The 21,882-nt window shown below is 40.5% G+C and overlaps 1 protein-coding gene across 3 annotated transcripts in view; it reads left to right on the top strand.

The window, feature by feature from the left end:
• LOC122540228 (N-acetyllactosaminide alpha-1,3-galactosyltransferase-like) overlaps nucleotides 1-21,882 on the top strand; it is a 39,586-nt gene that overhangs the window by 14,308 nt on the left and 3,396 nt on the right. For all 3 annotated transcript variants that reach the window (XM_043675630.1, XM_043675631.1, XM_043675632.1), the window contains 2 exons: nucleotides 8,996-9,091; nucleotides 15,154-15,291. In XM_043675630.1, the coding sequence (XP_043531565.1) occupies nucleotides 8,996-9,091; nucleotides 15,154-15,291 (234 nt within the window). The remainder of the gene's footprint in view (nucleotides 1-8,995; nucleotides 9,092-15,153; nucleotides 15,292-21,882) is intronic.

Below are 21,882 nucleotides of genomic sequence, written 5' to 3' on the forward strand. Positions count from 1 at the left end.
CATGGGAAGTCCATGGCAGGTTGTTGGTTGTCGTCACTCCTGGGAGCATGACGCTCTCCAGCCTCTCAACCTCCACTCTGTTGATGTAGCTGTGGGCGTGTTCTCCTCCTTTCTTTCTGAAATTGGTGGTCAGTTCTCTTGTTTTGCCTACATTGAGATTGAGATTGTTATCATTACACCACGACACCAAGCATTCGATCACTCTTCGATATTTGTCGTTATTTGAAATCCGTCCTACCACAGATGGTGTTGTCAGCAAACTCCGAGATGGTGTTCATTCAGAATTTGACTACACAGTCGTGGGTGTACAGGGAGTACAGTAGGGAACTGAGAATGCAACCTTAGGGGTGCTCTAGTGTTGAGTGTTATTGTGGATCAGGTGCAGTTGTCTATTGTCGCTGATTACGGTCTATGGGTCAGGAAGCTGAGGATCCAGTTGCAGAGGGTGGAACTGGAGTTTGGAGATCAGTCTGGAAGGGATTATGGTGTTAAAGGTGGAGCTATAGTCGATGAGTAGGAGTCTGACATAGGTGTCCTTGTTGTCCAGATGTTCCAGGGATGGGTGCAGGGCCAGGGAAATGGTGTCCACTGTGAACCTGTTACTTCAGTACCTCATCCTTTAGCATGCATCTTTCTCAAGTTTCTCCCCCAATTTCCCTTATGTCTTGTTCATGCTCATCTTGCCCTTAGGACCCTTTATTGTTCTTCCTCCATCATCACACCAAATTGCTGACCACCACCCTACTCCCTTGGCCATGCCTTTTGTTAGCAGATATTGTTAACACTTCTCTCTCCTCGAGCACTGTCCATCTTGCTTTCAAATCTGCCATCATCACTGCTTGGCTGAAAAAGCCCTTGAGCTTATGTCCTTATGGCCCCAGCTGCTGCTATTACTGGACAAGTCAGATGCTGGACAGAAACCTGGCTTGATAAATCATGTTTTGATTCATTCTGGTTTTAACAAAGCAATCTCTGGCTAAACTGTAAGTACGGAATGCTTCAGATTTTACGTTAATGAATTTTACTTTTATTATTAAACAAAATGACATTAAAATAAAATAAACCAAACAATCTCAGGGATTCCTGAAGAAGGGCTTATGCCCGAAACGTCGATTCTCCTGCTCCTTTGCTGCCTGACCTGCGCTTTTCCAGCAACACATTCTTTCAGCTCTGATCTCCAGCATCTGCGGTCCTCACTTTCTCCTATCTCCTTGTAGTCTCATTAATCTCAAAATATTTTTTTTTCCCCTAAATTGAAATGAAACAAAACAGCTTTTGTATAGCAACATAAACCACCAAGTGTGCAATATTCACCTCCAGGTCCTTGTATTTAATTTCCCGGTAGGTTTAAATCATGCATGACTTTAACTTTTGGACTGAAACTGCAAATAGCTTCTCCCTTGAGCTGACATACACCTGCTTCAATGTACTCAGCTTTAAGTCATCTTTTCACAGTTTTATGTCAATATTTTTGATATGGGACTAACATTAACTCCTCACTCTGTGGTAAACTGAGTCACAATTTAGCTTTCCCTTCTCAGAGCACTCCTCTACGTAGCCTCTTATTCCAAAGACATTATGTGACTGCCCAAAATTCAAAGTCAAAATTAAAATCAAAGTCTCCCTGTCTAAGTTAGGAATGATTTTTTATTTTGTTTTTAAAACTTAAGAGAAACAAGTTTTAGAAGTCTCTAACAAATTTTGAGGGCCCGTAATTTACCTTGCTGGATTACAAAGCAATCTGAAAAAGAAGGAAGTCAGCAAAATACTTCAGTCTAAAGCCAGGCCACGCAATCTATTTTAAAATAAATCACCATAGCTACATAAATATCTTCAAGTTAATAATTAACTTCAGGCACCCAGAAAGCACATTGTTTATGAACTCAAAAAAACAGAACCAAAATGTCAGATGATTATAAATCTCGCAGTTTGCACCACATCACAAACGTTTGTGTATAAATAAGCATTTTGCAGGACTTGAGTATTTCTGAAGAAAGACACATTTGACTTTTTAAATTTTTTTTTATTGATACTAGGTGCAGTGCAACTGCATGTTCTCCCTGTTTGCGAAGAACAGGGCCCTGGCCCCTCAGCCCTGCATTCACACCACCTAGCAACCCCTCAATCCCGACCAAGCCCAGAGCAAAGGGTCAGTAACAGCCTTCCTAGCCACAGGCCAAATGAATCCTTTAAGTGGCAATTTAAGAGCATCCTTTTGCTGCCAGTAGTCCTCAAGAACCAGTGTCAGTGGGCAAACCACTATCTGAAGCCTGGCATACTTACCTGTGGTCTTGTGGATGGGTCCTTCCAACTCGGGCATCCAGTTTGTTTGCACGGGAAAAGCCTGGTGGGGGGAAGACATCAAACCTAGCTAGGACCTACCTAACTTGCCTCCGTCTTCTCACCCTACTCACCTTTGTTTTTTTTCTTTCCTGAAGGTTTTGTCAACAATCCTCAGCAGCAGGAAGCCTTCAGCAGGTCTGTCAGTCTCTGACATTCCCAGTAGCACACCAGACGTTCCACTGGGTCATTGAATCAAGTAGAATTTGGAACACACGGGCTGCCTTCTCATGATTTAATAATGATTGGTCCTCATGGATGCAGCAGGATTGGTACCCTCTCTCCTTTAGGAGGACAGGTCCACCATCATGACCATTAAATTCCACCCAAGCCTATACTTACAAAGTCCAGTATCCAATAAGGATTACTGACTGCCATCTTGGATGAATTTTGTACATACAACCCCATCCCCGTCCCTGATATGGCCTCCACTTTAAAATGATCGTCTTTTATCAGCAATTGACTGGACAGTTTCCACTCAAATGGTGAGTGTGGTTTTTAAAATGTGCCAGCAGTGACATCACATCGTTGAATTGTTCAGTAAATGTTAGTAAATTCTGGAAAATCTATTTCAACCAGCCGCCCTGCAAATACATATCTCATTACATTGCTATTTAAATGAGAACTTCCTTCTAACACTGTGGCACTAGGCTAATAAGCATTCAATGCCTGCTAACAGTGCCTCATCTGTTTTTTATTTGAATATATAAACAATATAAAAATGTTTCATTTTTTTTAAGTGGCTGGTGAGGTATCACTAGTTTCTTTCATCAAATTGAGTCCCATGAAGGATGGATAGTTAGATGTCATACAGTCATAGTCACAAATGTATACAGCACAGAAAAAAAGCCCCATTCAGTCCATCAAGTGTGCATGGGACAAAATCAACCACCATATTATTCTACTGACATTTTCTAGCACTTGGCCCCTAGCCTTATTTGTCTTGGCATTGCAAGTGTACGTCAAAATACTTCTTGAATGTTATGAGGGCTTCTGCCTTTACCACTCTTACAGGCCCATGGAATTTAGGGCTAATTACTGACATAGTTGGGAAACTGATTGAGTGGCAGGTGAATGAGTAGGTTCTGAAATTGGCAAGATGTGACCAGCGTGGTCCCCCAAAGATCACTATTAAGTGAGTTCCAGGACCCCCCACCCTCTGGGTGAAAAGCTTTTCCTCCAATCTCCACTAAATCTCTTGCCCTTTCCCTTAAATCTATGCCCCTGGTTATTGATCCCTCCATAAAAGGTAAGAGTCTCCTCGTATCTATTCCTGATGAAGGGCTCCGGCCTGAAACATCGATTTACCTGCTTCTCGGATGCTGCCTGACCCGCTGTGCTTTTTCAGCAACACACTCTCAACTCTGATCTCAAGCATCTGCAGACCTCACTGTCTCCTCATATCTACCCTGCCTACACCCCTCATCAATTTATACATCTCAATCATGACCCCTTTCAGTCTCCTCTGCTCTAAGGAAAACAACCCCAGTCTGTCCGATCTCTCTTCATAACTCTCCAGCCCAGCCAACATCCTGATAAATCTCGTCTGCACCTTCTCCAGTGCTATCACATCACTCCTATAATGTCCATTCCAGAACTGCACACAGTCCACTAGCTGTGGCCTAACCGACATTTTACACAGTTCCAGTAAAACCTTCCTGCTCTTAAACTCAATGACGTGACTTAATGAAGGCAAGATCTGTGCTTTCTGCTCCCTTCAAATTTTTATTGCAAGCAGCTTCTCTCTGAATTGTTACAGCACAGGGAGCTGGTCGGCCCATCGTGCCCACACCAGCCCTTCAAATGAGCATCATTACCTAATGCCAATCTCCTGCTTTCTCTCCCATACTCTTGCAAATTTAGGTGTATGACTTTCTATACTATTATCCAGGTCGTTAATAAATAGTGTGAGTAATTGAGCCTTAATAGTGATCTTTGGGGGACAACGCTGGTCACATCTTGCCAATTTCAGAACCTACTCATTCACCTGCCACTCAATCAGTTTCCCAACTATGTCAGTAATTAGCCCTAAATTCCATGGGCCTCTGACTTTAGTAACAGTCTCTTATGTGGGCGTTTACCAAATGCCTTCTGAAAGTCCATATAAACAACAAATCTCCTCTTCAAAAATGAATGGGCATAGGTTTAGGGTGAGAGGGGAAAGATACAAAAGAGACCTAAGGAGCAACTTTTTCACACAGAGGGTGGTGCATGTATGGAATGAGCTGCCAGAGGAAGTGGTGGAGGCTAATACAATTGCAACATTTAAAAGGCATTTGGATGGGTATATGAATAGGAAGGGTTTGGAGGGATATGGGCCGTGTGCTGGCAGGTGGGACTAGATTAGGTTGGGATATCTGGTTGGCATGGACGGGTTGGACCGAAGGGTCTGTTTCCATGCTGTACATCTCTATGACTCTTTAACTCTGTTAGGTAAGACATACGTGTCATGAATCCATTCTGGCTCTCCCTTATTACCTGAAAGTTTTCAGGGTGTTTAGTTACCCTGTCCTTGATTATCAACTCCAATTGCCCCATCACAAATGTTAGTCGAACTGGTCTGTCATTCTCTGGTTTTCCTCTTTCGTCCTTCTTAACACATGGAGGGATGTGTGCAATTTTCCAATCCAGAAGGATGACTCCTATATATCGGGAGCGCTGAAAAGTCATAGTTAGGGTATCTACAATGTGCTCTCCTACTTTCTCAGATGGAAATCATAAAGTTCTGGGGATTTGTCAGTCCTTAATTCCATTAGTTTCCCCATGACCAATGTTTTACTTGTGTTAATTTTATTCAGTCCCTGTTCCCAATCCACTATTTTTTCAGTACTTGGCGAGCTAGCCTCCTTTTCTACTGTAAATACTGAGATAAAATAATTATTCAACATTCTCTGCTATTTCCCCATAACCACTGGCAATATCTCCACTTTCATTCTTTAGTGGGCAAACGTGACTCCTGATCACCCACCAACCCTTAATGTAACTTGAAAATTTTTTTTTTGACCTTTCATAAGCTTCAATTAGATTTAGATTCCCTACATTGTGGAAACAGGCCCTTTGGCCCAACAAGCTCTCACCAACTCTCTGAAGAGTAACCCACCCAGACCTATACCCCTACCCTATATTTCCCTCTGACTAATGCACCCAACACTATGGGCAATTTAGCATGATCAATTCACTTAACCTGCACATCTTTGGACTGTGGGAGGAAACCCACACAGACACTGGGAGAATGTGCAAACCCCACATATACAGTTGCCCAAGGCAACAATTGAACCTGGGCCCCCTGCACTGTGAGGCAGTAGTGCTAGCCACTGAGCCACCATGTCACTTCCTTTTGTAATCCCTTTTAGTAGTTCTTATAAGCAGCTTTGTGACCCTTTGCTTGTCTTTCAGTCTTTCCCAGGATCTGTGTTTTTTCTTTCATGCATTTATACCAGGCTTTTCTTTTCGTTTTGTGCTGTCCTGATCTTTTTAGTTGTCCATCCTCCACAGAACTGTAACTGTTTTACCCATGAGCGGATTTTCCCAGTTTCCTGCGGACAGTCTCTGTTCCATCTCCTAAGAGTTGGTCTTGCCTAAATTTAAAACTCCAGTAGCTGATTCATGCTTTTCACTTTCAAATGTAACATTGAATGCGATCATATTATGAGCAATAATTGATAAATGATTTGGAGACACCAGTTTTGGACTGGGGGTCTACAAAGTTAAAAATCACACAACGCCAGGTTATAGTCCAACAGATTTAATTGGAATCACTAGCTTTCAGAGTGCTGCTCCTTCATCAGGTGGTTGTGGAGAATAAGATTGTAAGGCACAAAATTTATAGCAAGTTCACAGTGTGATGTAACTGAAATTATATATTGAAAAAGACCTGGATTGTTTCTTTGATTTGTAAATTGCAAAACCTTTTTTAAAACTTACATTCTCAAGTGCACTTTAACAATTGGTGTCATGTCAGCCCAGGTAAGGTATTGAAGATGTTAACCCCCTGTGAGATTGTCTGTGCCACAATGGTCAGACTGATTCTAATTTTAAAAAACTGATTTACAGAATCTTACATGGATTCATGCAGTATTTGAGCAAAGTAGAATGTAATTCTGCAAGTACAAATTCACCCCACAAATTTATATATGTATGTGTGCATGAGAGTGTGTTGTGGGGGGAGGTTGGGGGGTTTATGAGTGTCTGTGAGATGGTGTGTATATGTCTGTAAAGGGGTTTAGGTCTGTCAAAGTGTGTGTGTGTGTGTGTGTGTGTGATGCAATGGGGTCACCTGTAGTGTGACATGAACCTAAGGTCCCAGTTGAGGCCATCCCCATAGGTGCTGAACCATTATGTGTCTTACAATCTTATATTCCACAACCACCTGATGAAGGAGCAGTGCTCCGAAAGCTAGTGCTTCCAAATGAACCTATTGGACTATAACCTGGAGTTGTGTGTTTTTTTTTCTTTTTTTTTTCTTTTTTTTTCCCGAGTGTCCAGTGACAAGCAGTGCCCTTCACATCAAAGGACAGTGCTCACACTCCTGTTTATTTTCTTTTTTTTTACAGTGAAGGGGAGGGTAGGGACTAAATCAAAATAGAGTTGGAGGGGGAAAGTTGTGTGGTTTTTAACTGATAAATGTTCACTCACAATTCGGTGACTAATTAAATCGGACTCATTACTAATCCGATATTGTTTCTCCCCTTATTCTATCCAGGACAAATTGTTATAGTAACTGTCTTTGTCACACACCAGAAATTCACTACCTTTCTAACAGATACCTGCTTCTCCCAGTCTGTTGCATTTAAAATCCCACATTATTACTGCTTTAGCTTTGCTTCACATTTGCTTACTTGCTGCATTTCTATAATCTAACACTTCAGAGCTGCTACAGTTGTCTGTAGCAACAACACTTACTACCATTTAGGTTCTTTACTGTTTACCAACTAAAACCACACAGGCTCCGCTGAATGCTTCAAAGGCTATTTTGGCAGGCTGCTGAAATTGAACTACATTGCTGTGGATCCAGAATCACATGATCATAGAGTCATGCTGCATGGAAACAAGCTCTTCAGTCCAATCAATTCATGCTGAACATAATCCAAAACTAAACTAGTCCCACCTGCCTGCTCCTGGTCCATATCCCTTATCATAATGCTGTCACTTTTAGCAAGGTTATTTTGTCCTTGGGCTGTTTGTTTTAAGAGTGGTCGCAAATGCAGAGGTGCCGAAATGGCTCAGAAAGAGCCTAGTTTAACAATGGCAGGGAAGTGGCCAGTTCTCCCAGTTCAGGTTTTCTTCTAGTTTGGTTTAAATGTAACAGTGAGAAGCTGCTTGCAGTGCAGAAAAGTTCCAAGTTTCAGCAGATGGTTCCTGACTGGCTTTCTGTCTGAAATCTCTTTGGAAGTTGTTCCCTCCTGCCTTTAAGAACCTGAGTTTGAATTTATCTTTTGCCAGGTTGTGTGTTTATAGGATGTTACAGGAATTGGAACAGCTCTCTAATTAAGTTGCTATATCAAGTTGATTGGGCTTTCAAATCGTTAAGTTATTTTAAATTCCATTTTCTTTTGTTCGTGTTTCAACTGTAGTGTTTAAAGTAAGTTCTATTTTGCTTAAAGCTGAGTGGTTTGACCAGCTGCATCACTCCTTGAATACTTCCTTCATATCTGCCTAAAAATAAAAAAAGGTTAGGGGCTGGGCTACCTTCTTAAAATATTTTGTGGTTGTCTGGCTTGGTACATAACACCCTCCAAACCTTTCCTATTCGTCTTTTAAATGTTGTAACTGTGAGCACATCCACCACTTCCTCAGGAAGGTCATTCAACATGCGAACCACCCTCTGTATAAAAACAAAAATGCCACATATCTTTTTTAAAATCTCTCTCCTCTCACCTTAAAAATATGCTCCCTGTCTTAAAATCCCCCATGCTAGGGAACAGACACCTACCAATAACCTTTTCTATGCCCTCATAATTTTAAAGTCACCTCTCCACCTCCTATCCTCCAGTTCAAAATGTCCCAGCATATCAGTCTTTCTTTCGTGTCGGCCAGACCAGTTAAAGATGGTAGGTTTCCTTCCCTAATGCATATTAGTGAACCAGATGGTTGTTTACAGCATTTATTGATAATTTATTGTCACCATCACTAATAACTGTTAATTCCAAAAGTTCTTCTTTTTCTCAATTAAATTTAAATCCCACCCTCCAACATGCTGGGATTTGAACCCAAGTTTCCTGAGAGATTATAGTAACATTACCGCTAGCTCCCTGTGTATGGCAAAAGCTATTTGAAATCAACCTGTTAAGACATGTCATGACACATCTCTGCAGCAGGTGGACTTGAATCTGAGCCTCTGGACAAAAAAGGTTGGCAGACTACTACTGGAGCCCTAACGTGGGTAGGAAAGGTTGACAAATTTAAATAATTTACCTGGCATCAACTTGTAGATGACTGGGAGGAACCAGGTTGAGTGGGTGTTGGCCTGTGACAAATTTGTAAATAGGATATTCCTGGACACAATTCCACCTTTGTCAGATTTCGGTAGTTCAGCGAGAGGAATGCTTAACCTGCCCCTTCTTTTGACTAAAGACACTTTCAAACATTTCAGCCATGTCCACTGCTCAGTTACTATAATTCATTCCTAATTGTGTATTCACTAACCTGCTTTCAGGTTTATGGAAGGGCTTCTTCCCATGGATATGTGCCATTTGCCTAAGGGATTTAAATTAAAACCTGGAAACCATGTGGACAATGACCTGGATTATTGGTATGTACTTTTCTAAATTCCTGTTAATCCATATTAAAATGTGTTCATGTTTGCTCATTTGTACAAAATGGAAAAGCAATGTTCTCAAGCACTTTACTCTTCTCTTGAAAGCACTGACTCTCACTGCTGTGTTTCACAATGGTATTTGCGATTATTCATGTATTTGATCCTTGTAATATTCTGTTGTTCATTTCCTCTTTTCATTATGTATCTGTGACTCTTGGTTTGACTAACAGCAGACACAACCTGGATGTGGTGCCTGAGAAACTGAAATTCAACTGGAAGCTCTTGGCATGAATTCAAAAGCAGTGAAAATAATATTGCAAACAGAAAAGCTGAGGTATCATCTGTATGTACCTCCTGAGGCATAAAATCCTTACTTTGTGTTCAGCCTGGTTAGTGAAATGATCCACTGTAGAGATGGTGCAAATGGATGACTAGCATCTTGATTCAGATTTGATTCTCCTCTTCTTAACCTGAAGCTAACATGCAACTAGATCAGAGAACGAGATACAGTGAATTACTCCACACTCTTCATTCAGTGATGTTAGAAATTAGGGCAACAGAGTCAATTGCTCTGAAGTTCTATATTCCCATGTTTTGGGAGCTCTGAAATGGAAGTGATAAGCTTATTGGTCACTGATTATAAATCAGTATAATATATATAGAGTCATATAGCATGTGAACAGGCCCTTCAGCCCAACTTGTCCATGCCAACCAGGTTTCCTAAACTGAGCTAGCCCCATTTATGCCTTTCATATCCTTATACATGTCCTAATGTCTTTAAATGTTGTAACTGTACTCACTTCCTCTGGCAGCTCTTTCCATATACACACCATGCTCTGTGTTATAGAGTGATAGAGCTATACAGCATGCCGACCAAATATCCTTAATTAATCCAATCCCATTTGCCAACCTTTGGCCCATATGCCTCTAAACCCTTCCTATTCATATATCCATCCAGATGCCTTTTTAAATGTAACTATACCAGCCCCCACCACTTCCTCTGGCAACTCATTCCATACACACACTGCTCTCCATGTGAAAAAGTTGCCACTTTGGTCCCTTCTAAATCTTTCCCATTTCACCTTAAACCTATGCCCTCTAGTTTCGGATTCTCCTACCCTGGGGAAAAGACCTTGGCTCTTCACTCTAACCATGCCCCTCATGATTTTATAAACTTCTATAAGGTCATCCCTCATGCTCCAGGAGAAAATAGCCCCAGCCTATTCAGCATCTCCCTATAGCTAAAACCCTCCAACCCTGGCAACACCCTTGTAAATATTTTCTGAACCCTTTCGAGTTGCACACAATATCCTTCCTTTGGCAGGGGGATCAGAATTGTCTGAGCAGTAGTATTAAAAATGCAACAGCATTACTCACCAGGAGCAACTTTTCTCCGTCCCTGGCATAGAGTCAACCATCCCTTTGTCTGCCAAACCTAATTTCTTTCTCTCTGGGCTCTTTCTTCACCTAACAACAGTTCACTCCTTTCCCCCCTCACCTTCTATCATCAGCATAAGGGCCAACCTTTCTTAGCTACTTTCAGTTCTGAAGAAGGGTCACTGGACTTGAAATGTCAATTATATTTCTCTCTCCACAGATGCTGTCAGACCTGCTGAGTTTCTCTAGCAATTTCAGTTCCATATCTTCAGCACTCGCAGTTCTTTGCGTTGTTTTATGACAGTCCGTCAAACCAGAGGTCATTCTGTGTTTTGACTTATTCAGTTTTCCCATCCGCTGGGATCATAACAAAATGGGGCTGATCTGAGCTTGGAGTTTACTGAATTTAAGAGGGTCTCTGACTCTTTTAAAGACACCAGTACATAGAGACACTGGACATAAACTACATCACAGCACTCCTGTTTTATTACACAGATTGACTTTTCAAAAGGGCTTTGAATATTGCTAAGACTTTTCTGGGAGTGAAAGGTTATTTAAAATCTTTAAGGCTAAATTGAGAGAGTTAGCAGATAAATTGAAGGTACAAGTAAAGTACAGTACTTGATTAAGGAGCAGTGCTCCAAATGCTAGTGCTTCCAGGTAAACCTGTTGGACTATAACCTGGTATTGTGTGATTTTTAACTTGGTACACCCCAGTCCAACACCGGCATTTCCAAATCAGAAGTGGGATTTGGTAAGAGTGACCTATTTAAGGGAGTTATCCAGCATAAAGCAAATAGGCTTCCACTGTAATAAGACTAGACAGACTAAAACCAATTGTTATAAGTTAAATGGGACACTGATTTTTAAAATTTCCTTGAGCATTTCTGCTCTAACAAAGAGGGAGTTGGGAAAAGAAATGTGCATTAAAACTTTATCTCCAGTTCTTTGTACCATAGTGCCTTAGAATCTACTCAGAGATAATTCAACATAATCCAGTCCTTCCTTGATTACTGATGAAGATAATAAGATCATTTGTAAGTCACTTGAATAGTCTTCTGGAAGAGAGTACAATATTCTCTCAAAGTTATTAAGCAACTTTGTATTGTGAATTTGATTACTGGAGGGTCATCTTTCAAATTCCTTCTAAGGAGCCTTCAATGTGATTTACAAAACCTCTCTCAAATTCATGGATCTATTTGAGTGAATAGGTCAGGGATAAATATATTCAGCTATCGAGAATGTGCTTCCCATAAAACAATATCCTTATAACTCAATTGAGAGAAAATTGTTCAAATGAGAGGAAGAGAGAAGCTTATTTGAGGCTATTCCTCTTAGATGAAACTATAACTAGTGGGCATAGCCTCAAAATAAGGGGAAGCAGATTTAGTAATGAGTTAAGGAGGAACATCTTCACCCATAGGGCTGTGAATCTGTGGAATTCCCTGTCCACCGAAGCAGTTGAGGGTATCTCATTGAATATTTTTGAGGCAAAGATAGTTTTCAACAGTAAACGAATTAAGGGTTATGGTTAACTGGTGGGCAGGTAAGTGGAGCTGAGTCCACAAAAAAATCAACCATGACCTATTGAATGGTAAATCAGGCTCAACAGGCCAGATGGCCTACTCCTGCTCCTATTTCTGAAGTTCTTATGGTCTCATAAGGTAATAAGTTCACGATAGACAGTGACATTATAGAACTGAAAAATAATAGCTGAAACTCCCTTTCATGGTGGGTCACAATGACTGTGCATTGATTATCACAAAGTCATCGCAGTGACAAAGACCAATTTACATGCTACATGAGATTAGGAGATTCCATTGAGAGAAATGGACAATCAGGATTTTCCACAAAAATTGACTTGGCAATGTGATTTGCCAAATTCCATTTGAGTGATGCAGCCAATGAAATATCAGCATTTGTCATTTTGGATTGGCTTCATCACTATTAAGTCATGTCATGTGAAATGAAAAAGAAACCAGAAATGTTTAGGCGGCACGGTGGCTCAGTGGTTAGCACTGCTGCCTCACAGCACCAGGGTCCTGGGTTTGATTCCCGCTTGTCTGTGTGGAGTTTGCACATTCTCCCTGTGTCTGCGTGGGTTTCCTCCCACAATCCAAAGATGTGCAGGTCAGGTGAATTGGCCATGCTAAATTGCCCACAGTGTTAGTCAGGGGTAAATATAGGGTAGGGGAATGGGTTTGGGTGGCGCCCCTCTTCAGAGGGTCGGTGTGGACTTGTTGGGCCGAAGGGCCTGTTTTCACACTGTAGAGAATCTAATCTAATCTAAAGTTTTAGCAATTAACTGTCAAAAGTTATTGAAGAATTATGTAACGGTTCTGTTTGTGCGTTCTGGCTTGTGTTCACCCAAACTTGGGAAGGACATTTGCACCATTTAAAAGAACTTTGATCAGCAACAGAGAGCTAATTTGGTCATTAATCTGTCCAAAAGTGAGTTTACCAAAGCAATGGTGACTTACTTGGGCCACACTGTAGGATTAAACAAGTAGCATGTAGAGCAGAAAAATAAGGGCCAACTTAGATTTTCCAATGCTTAAGGTAAAACATGAAGCTCTGCATTATATTGGCATGAATGGACTTTATTGGAAGTGCGAGAGTAGAATAAGATAATTGAGTTTTTCTTCAAAATCAGTGAGAGAATTTGAAGCCTGCTTGAGAAATAACAGACCATTGTTCTCGCTTCCTCTTTCTTTGTAACTCACTCAGCAAAATATGTGAGTTGAAAACCCACCAGAAGTTGCCTTTACTAATCAGTAAAGGATTTTCTTGGCGTACACCTTACTGTCTGAAGCAAAGGGAATTTAGTCAACTGCAACCGTTTTACAGAGTTATCTGCAGAGTCAGCAGCGTGTGTAAATGTGTGTGAATCTTTCCTTTCTTGGCAGCATCAAAAGCTCTTTTTGTATCGTCCAAGCTGTCAGTAATATTTTAATTCTTTATTTATTTTTGGTACTTGTATTTTTTTTTCCTATATTCTTGATTCTGGACTGAAATAGGAAAAGGGTTTTTATAAGATTGTAAAAACAAGTTACCTGACACTGGTAAATGCTGTTTACACAGCTGATGGTTAAAGCAGTGGGAAAGCCGATTACAAAAGAGTTGGAGGTAGGGGGTCAGTGTATGAATGGAGATTTGGCCAGCAACAAATAGCTGATTGGTTTGGTCAGTAGAGTGGAGGCCAGTGGTTGATGACAAAAACCATCTGCCTGCCAACAACGATGTTGGTTCTCAGGTGGCTGGACAACTTGTGGGTGTGAATGTTTTGACCAAAACCATTGGACCTCCCAGAACAGAAGGAACTACCTATTTCACTGCAATGAATACCACCTCAATCTTGAAGAAAGTCAGGTTCGTTTCCCTTATCAGTTGTTGTAAGCTGTGGCTCTTGACCAGCAAGTTAGAAACTTGATAAATGTGAACCAGTCACCCTGTATTTCTGCAAACAACTACCTGGTGAAAGAAGATAGAGGAGCAGCAAACCAAAAGGACCATGTCAATGAACTCTGTGAACAAATTCCATTGAACTGCCTTCGCAGTCCTTCCCTCAATCCATGACACCCATGTGTTTTGTGTCTGTCTGTATGTGTGCATTGGGTGATTTATTAAAAGGAGATTAGAGTTTTAATGGGTAGAGTTACATGTCAGTGATTCATACTCATAGTCTATAGCTACAGTGTATTTATTTTGTAATAACTAGCCATTGTTGTTGACTACAGAAACCTGTGTGTGTGAAAGACCAGTAAATTAGGGAATTTTGGAATTCTGTGTAACTTTTAATTTTGTTTTAAATTTTTTGTGAAATCCAGGAATAGCAGAGCTTGTTTTCCAATATACTAACCCCACTGAAATATAACATTTATTGTTGACTGAAGAATCTTGGCTGAGTTGTTCTCAGTACTGAATCTGGTACCATTGGAGACCCCTATAATTGGCGTATCACCGACATAGAACATTTGAACTTTGTATTGGCAAATCAAGAAGTGGGAGTAGGAAATGAAAACAATGATCCCTCCAACCTCAGTTGTAAGAATAGTAAAGCTTGAGATTAAATTTCACCACCAACAACCATACTCTCTCTGTTTTCCTTATTTTTATTTCACCTACAGTCAGTTATTCTATAACACGATGGTTGCTTTCTTGTGCAACCCCATGTTATAGAAAAATCATGCTTTAGAAACAGCACTTAAAGTGTTGGTGATGGAATTGTGTTACAGCCAACGCATGTTTTAAAAGTTCACAGTTTAGAAATCTGTGCACAACTTCTCAATCATGTTGTAACAAATTTGCGATAACGAAATGCACGTTATAGCAGAACGACTATATCTATTGCTACTTTTAAATTTCTGTCTCATATTCCAATACTGTCAAATAGATCACTTCAGTCTTGCTGTAACTCAGTCTTTCAGAATCACAAACTTGGCCTCCTTTTTCTTATATTCTTTCCTCGAACATCCAAACATTTCCATCCTTCTCTCAATGAACCGTTCTTTCCTATTGTTACTTTGTGCCCTCTCAGTTAGGGTGTCTGAGAGAGGGGTGTCCAACAGCGGCTATGCACTAGTGGACATCAGGGTCTGCTCAAGAAGAAGCTAGAATGTTACAGGCAAGAAACAGAATGGTCTTTCTCATGTTTATTCCTTTCTTATCTTTCTCTTTAGGAGCAGAACTGATGTTCAGACCTGTACAAAATGGAAAGCTCCGATCCTTTGGGATGGGACCTTCAATCCCACGTATTATGATGAAATGTACAAGAATCAAAATATTGTTATTGGTCTCACAGTCTTTGCAGTTGGCAAGTATGTTGCTGTAATTTGGTTGTATTAGATTCCATTATCAAGCTCTACCTATAGCGTGAAATTTTGCACTGTTAGTGCCTTGTTATAGTACAGCTACCAGTAAAACCCATTCAGAGATGGGGTGAAAATTTAGCAGCTGGAGAATGCAGTATGTTTATTTTACTTGGCCGACTTCATAACATTAGAAACATTGCAGGTTATTGTCAATTTCTGACAACATAGAACATTGAACATCATAGTGCAGTACAGGTGCTTTGGTCCTCAATGTTGCGCCGACCTGTGGAACCAAGCTAAAGCCCATCTAACCCACACTATTCCATTATCAACCATATGTTTATCCAATGACCATTTAAATGACAAAAGTCATTAAGTTCAAATATTAAATCTGTTTCTCTCACTCTAGAGATGACACCTGGCCCACTACATATTCCCAGCATCTTCTGTTTTAAAATTTAGTTTAAAATTTCAATTTACGTTGTCAGACATTTGAAAGAGATTTTTTTGTACAGGCCAATTAAGTGGAAACCATATCACTCAGGTATGCTGTAAAAGACAAGGGGGTTGGTTTAGTTGAATTTATTGGATTGTGACACAATGTGAAGCCAACCGTGTGGGTTTAATTCCCATCACTAGCTGAGGTTTCTGTGAAGGACTCTCCTTCTCGACCTCTTCCCTCACTTGGAGCAAGGTGACCCTCAGGTTAAATCACCACCAGTCATCTCCCTTTAATAAGAAAGCAGCTCTGTGGCGTGGTAAGATTATGGCAACACAACAACAAAAAGTGGCCCATGAGGAGACTGGAACTTACCCACAGTCTGACAACTGCTGTGTTAGCAGCTACAGCTACAATTAAATTTAACTTTGTGCTCAGTGGTAGAATTCTCTCAATGCTGCCCTTTTCCTAATAAAGGAAGTTGGATTGGTATTGAAAAGAAAGTATAAAGGGGAAGGCTGGCCAAAGGGAAGAGAGTGCATAGATCCAAATATAAATTTGGGCTATATGGTGATCTAGATGACTCACTATCAGTCCCCAAGATAGTTTACTGTGTCCTCAATCTATCACAGAGCATTGTCATAGATGTGATATATCAAGTCGCCCCCATTTGTGCTTTTGTTTCAATAATTCTCATTTTACTACTTCAGAAGTTTTTTAAGGGTTTTACACTCTGAGCAAGATGCATTCACAGGATGTTAAAGGCAACACCTCCAGTTGATTGATGTAACATTACCCAGTTGAATATAAGTCAGGTTTTGTTTTAGTATGCTATTTCAACCACAAAACCATTGGAAGGGTATCCAAGCTTTAGAGAGGGCAAGTGCACATTCAGTAAAATTTAGCCATCTATGGGAAATAGGAATGAATGGAGTTGAAAGTTTGACAGTCCCAGTGTAGATGCTGACAGTTTGAAATGTTGGAACAAGAAGGCTACAATGCAATGCTTCATTGTTGCACTCCCTAAATGCTGTTGTAGAGAACAGGTCAGAACTGCACCCTTAGGTTAATTGTTAGCTCTGGGAGATGGCGTTTGGGATAGTGTGCTGTCACCAATGTTCCTTTTGTACTTTTTTTTTTTGGAAACCAGTTAAACAGCCTCTGATGTGCCACAGTAATAGAACATCAAACAGTTAATGGAAGCTTCTAGAACTCGATCAGGAGTGTATCAAAATTATAATATCCAGCTCCTGCAGTCCCCATGGTCTCTGAAGAATCTACCTTTTCTATGCTGAGTTAAGGAGTCTATCCAGTTATCAGTGATAGCCTACTAGAGAGTCTTAACAAGAAAAGGCACTTACCTGTCATGACAGGATATAGCTTATTGCTTGGCACCAAAAGATACAATTAACATTAATTTGGCATAGTGACAGCATGAACCAGGAGACATCTGTCTCCATCAGGACCTTGTGCAAGGTTACTTGACTCTTCACCCAAAGACTGTGTGCCATTATCAGATTGGATTAGCTAATGTAATGTCATTATTAAATCTTTCAGAACATTTATTTATCCAACAGTAACAAGGTAAAGAATAAAAGAACTTGTGTTTGCACAGTACCATTTAATATTCGTCTGGATGAGTCAAAGTGCCCTGAATGCATCCAACTTGTTCCTTTTTGAAATGTCATTGTGTTGGACAAATACACTAGTCAGTCTGAACATTGCAAAGTCCAGCAAAGAGCTACTGAAATGATTATCCAGGTTGAGAGTAATTAAAGCCATTACAGTACACAATGCTGCTACTGAGCATCAGTGGGGAGGGAGTGATGTTTGTGGATATGTTATCAATTAAGGGGACTGCTTTGTGCTAGGTGTTGTCATTGACTGTTGCTGGAGTTGCACTCATCCAGTCAAATGAGAGAATGCAAGGAGGCAAAGAGAGAATGCAAAGGTTTATTCCATGATTGTGGAAAGGCAGCTAAACTTGGTGTGATATAATTACAACATGAGGGAGCTGGGGTGAGATATGGGGTTAGCAGTGATTATAGAGATACCAGTCTGAGTCTAGAACTTGTTGGAAACACCAAATAAGAATCAACCCTTTATATTTTATTTACTGTAGAGACTAAAGAATTGGTCGCTCTCCTGTAAAAATGGACTATTTCTCGATTTCTGGCTAAAAATTCCCAATTCTTTGTACTCCCATCTCGCTAGTCACTGAAGTTAAACATGCTCTGGCGTAACCCTGTTCAGTGGAATCTTAAATAGCAAACCATCAAAGGTGGCTGCACAGTTCTCGGTGTCTACACGTGTTCTTGGCACCTTTTAGTGCTAATGTTTTGGAGCATAGGTGTTGGGAATAGTCTTCAACTTAGCAACTTTTCAACAATGAAACAATGGGAGAGGGTGAATTTCAAGCTCTTTAAAAGTGTCACTGATATGAAAGGCAGTTTTTTTTCATTAACTTTTTTTATAATATATTTTTATTAAGACAAATTGGATTTTTAAATATTACAACAAATACAAAACAATGCAATTCAAAACAGTACAAAAATAGTACAAAACTAAACCCAAATAATAAAAAACATTCCCCAACCCACCCTCCAATACGAATGTATAAACATATATAGAGAAGTATAAAATAAAAAAAACTAAACTAGCTAACAACAAACAAATAAATAGTAATAACTCAGCCCAGCCAAACAAAACACTTGTACGTTCACGGTTCCTCCTCCCTGGATATTGGACTCATGAAACACAATCGTTACGGCTATATAAAAGCCCTTGTTAGTGTGGCAGATAAATCTGTGTCCAGGTATTTCAAAAAGGGTTGCCATGTCTTGTAAAGATTCTCAGTTTTGTGGTGTACCATATTTGTGAAAAAATCCAGGGGAATATGCTCCATAACAATCTTCCGCCAACCTGACAGGCCTGGGGGTTTTTTCTGATATTCAACCAAGCAAGATATTCTTCCTTGCACAGAATGTAAGAATGTTGAAAAGTTTTTCCTTATGTGAGTCTGCAGGAAATACAATAGGTAGGCCCAAAAGGAGCGAAGTAGGGTCCTTCTCCACCCCTACACCTAAAATCCTCTCCATTGCATCCATCACAGTGCTCCAATATGTTTGAAGCCTGTCACAAGACCAAAGACAATGGGTAAGAGTACCCATACAGACCTTGCACTTGGGACATGCTGAAGATACCCCGGTTTAAATTTTGACAAACGGTCTGGGGTTAAGTGGACCCTGTGGAGAATCTTTAACTGTAAAGCATGGGTCCTATTGCAAATTGATATCTTCCTTGCATTCTTCCAAATATCCTCCCATGCCTCTGAAGAAACTTCAACACCCAGCTCTCTTTCCCACATCTTGCAGAGTCGATCAGACTCATCTGAGGTGGCACCCCCCAATTGGTGATATAAAGTACTGACAGAGAGTGTACTCTTAGCCCTTAGTACCCCTCTTTTCTATGTCAGATTTGTAGGGATCAGTCAAAAGTGTTGTCTTTTTTTGAATAAAATCCCTAACTTGAAAAAAACGAAAAAGGTCTTTATTAGGTAACTCGTACTTCCGTACTAACTGATCGAAGGACATCATTACATCTCCCTCAAATAAATCACCCATGCAGGATATACCCCTAGCTGCCCAACGTTAAATCCTGAATCTATCATACCTGGTTGCAAACTCGGCATTCCCACTAAAGGTGTAAACAAAGATGTTTTGCCAACATTACCTTCCCTCTGCCGAATTGCCCTCCATGCTTTAACAGTATTGATGACTATTGGGTTATGGCAATATTCCCTCACTGTCCTCACTTTATCCAAAAACAGCAAACTGGTAAGGGGTCACCTTGCCTTGGAGACTTCGATATCTAGCCATATTGAAAGAGGGTCCCCACAAACCCAATCACCTACGTAGGTAAAAGTGAGCTTAATTGGTAATTTTTAATGTCCAGAAGGTCTACTCCCCCCCCAATCTGTGAGGCAACTGCAGTTTGGCTAATTTAATGAGGGGCCGTTTAATGGTGCCAGATAAAGGAGCTGAACCAACTGTTCAGTCTCCTGAGTGTTTGTTTATTGAAAATCAGGGGGAGCATTCGTATAGGGTATAGCAAACGAGGGAGAATATTCATCTTAATAAGCGCTATCCGACCCAACCATGAGACTGGAAGTGCCTCCCATCTTTGGAGATCGTTTAATTTTTTCAAATAATTGAGTAAAATTGGCTTTAAACAGCCAATACAAAACTGGAGTAATGAATATGCCCAAATACACAAAACCCTCCTGTGACCACCTAAATGGGAATCTATAGTCACTCTCAAGAGCCAGCTCTTTTGTAAGACCACCCATAGGCATAGCCTCTGATTTAGCAAAATTAATCTTATACCCTGAAAAAGCGCCAAATGCGTGAATGCATTGTATCAGGCAAGGTACTGAGACTGCTGGATTTGTCAAGAAAATTAGAACATCATCTGCATACAGCGAGATCTTATGTAATTTTGACCCCACTTCTGGAGCTGATATATTGAGATCCCCACGAATGGCCTCTGCCAACGGTTCAATCACCAATGTAAAAAGTAATGGTGAAAGGGGACAGTCCTGCCGGCTGCCCCTAGAAATATTAAAATTGCTTGATCATACCCTGTTGGTAATGACTGCCGCGAGAGGTACACTGTAGAGTACCTTTACCCATCTTATGAAAACTTCGCCCAGACCATACCGGTCTAGAGTATAGAAAAGATACGGCCACTCACCTCGGTCAAATGCCTTCTCTGCATCTAAAGAAATCACCAATCCCTGTATTGACTGCTGTTGGCATGCTTGAATTACGTTAAGCAGCCTCCTAACGTTATTGGAGGATCTGCGACCCTTTATGAAGCCCGTCTGATCCTCTTTAATAATAGAGGGTAACACAGTCTCCAGTCTTAACGCAAGAGCCTTAGAGAGGATCTTAAAGTCCACATTTAAGAGCGAGATGGGCCTGTATGAAGCACAGTCTTCCAGATCCTTTCCTTTTTTAATGATAAGCGAAATATTGGCCTCTCTCAGAGATGGTGGGAGACAAACATGACTGTATGAATCATTAAACATATTCAGCATTGGGCCTGACAGTATACTTATTACCAATCGTACAGGATGGCACCAGATCCAGCGTTACCGCAGGGGTCAGAAAAAAATCAATCCTCATGTGACATCTATGCGGATTGGAGAAAAACATGAAATCCCTACCTGTAGGGTGGAGACACCTCCAGACGTCCACCAACCCTAATTCCCCATATAAACCCAATAATTGTTTAGTTTGTGCAGAGGGTATTGAGGGACCTTTAGGAAACCTGTCTACTGTGGGGTCCATGAGGCAGTTAAAATGTCCCCCTATAAAAATGTGCCGAGACTTGAGACTTATCAGTTTAGAAAAAGCATCTACCAAGAATTTAAGAGGATGAGCTGGGGGACAATAAACATTTAAAATGCCATATTCTTCCCCATTTATCAAGGCTTTAAGAATTACAAACCTCCCGTATGTGTCTTTAACACATTCCAACAATTTAAATGAGAGATCTTTCCTTACCAATACAGGCACTCCCCTACTTCTGGTATTAAATGATAAAATAAACTCGGTCAAAGCCATTCTGCTGTAATTTCAGATGCTCCTTGTCATCCAAATGTGTCTTCTGTAACAAAGCAATATCCACCTTCTCCTTTCTAAGACTCAAGAGTACCTTCTTCCTCTTAATTGGTGAGTGACTTCCCTTGCTATTCCAGGTACACCATTTAATCAAATCATTAGCCATAATCTTCTGCAATTACATTTAAATTCCAAAGAGGAGGAACCCGAACCACAAATTGCTGAGCCTTAGTGTCGCATGATCCACCAAATATAAAAACTACATAAACTAAAACCACTACATTTAACAAACATACAAAATTATTAAAAATAAAAAACAACAAAAACCAGAAAACAAACCAACATAGAAAGTGCCAATAGCGCTGAGTAGGGGAACTCACCCCCAGAGGGGGCAACTACCCGTCCCGAACTGCCCATAAATAGGCATTTAACCATCTCAACCACCTTCACTTCTCCCAGCTAGAGCCGCATCACAAGCACAAGCTAAAAAGAATAAACACCCCATAGAATATCAATATGAATAAAAAAAACATT

The sequence above is a fragment of the Chiloscyllium plagiosum genome, chromosome 34 (assembly GCF_004010195.1).
Source record: "Chiloscyllium plagiosum isolate BGI_BamShark_2017 chromosome 34, ASM401019v2, whole genome shotgun sequence".
Lineage (NCBI taxonomy): Eukaryota > Metazoa > Chordata > Chondrichthyes > Orectolobiformes > Hemiscylliidae > Chiloscyllium > Chiloscyllium plagiosum.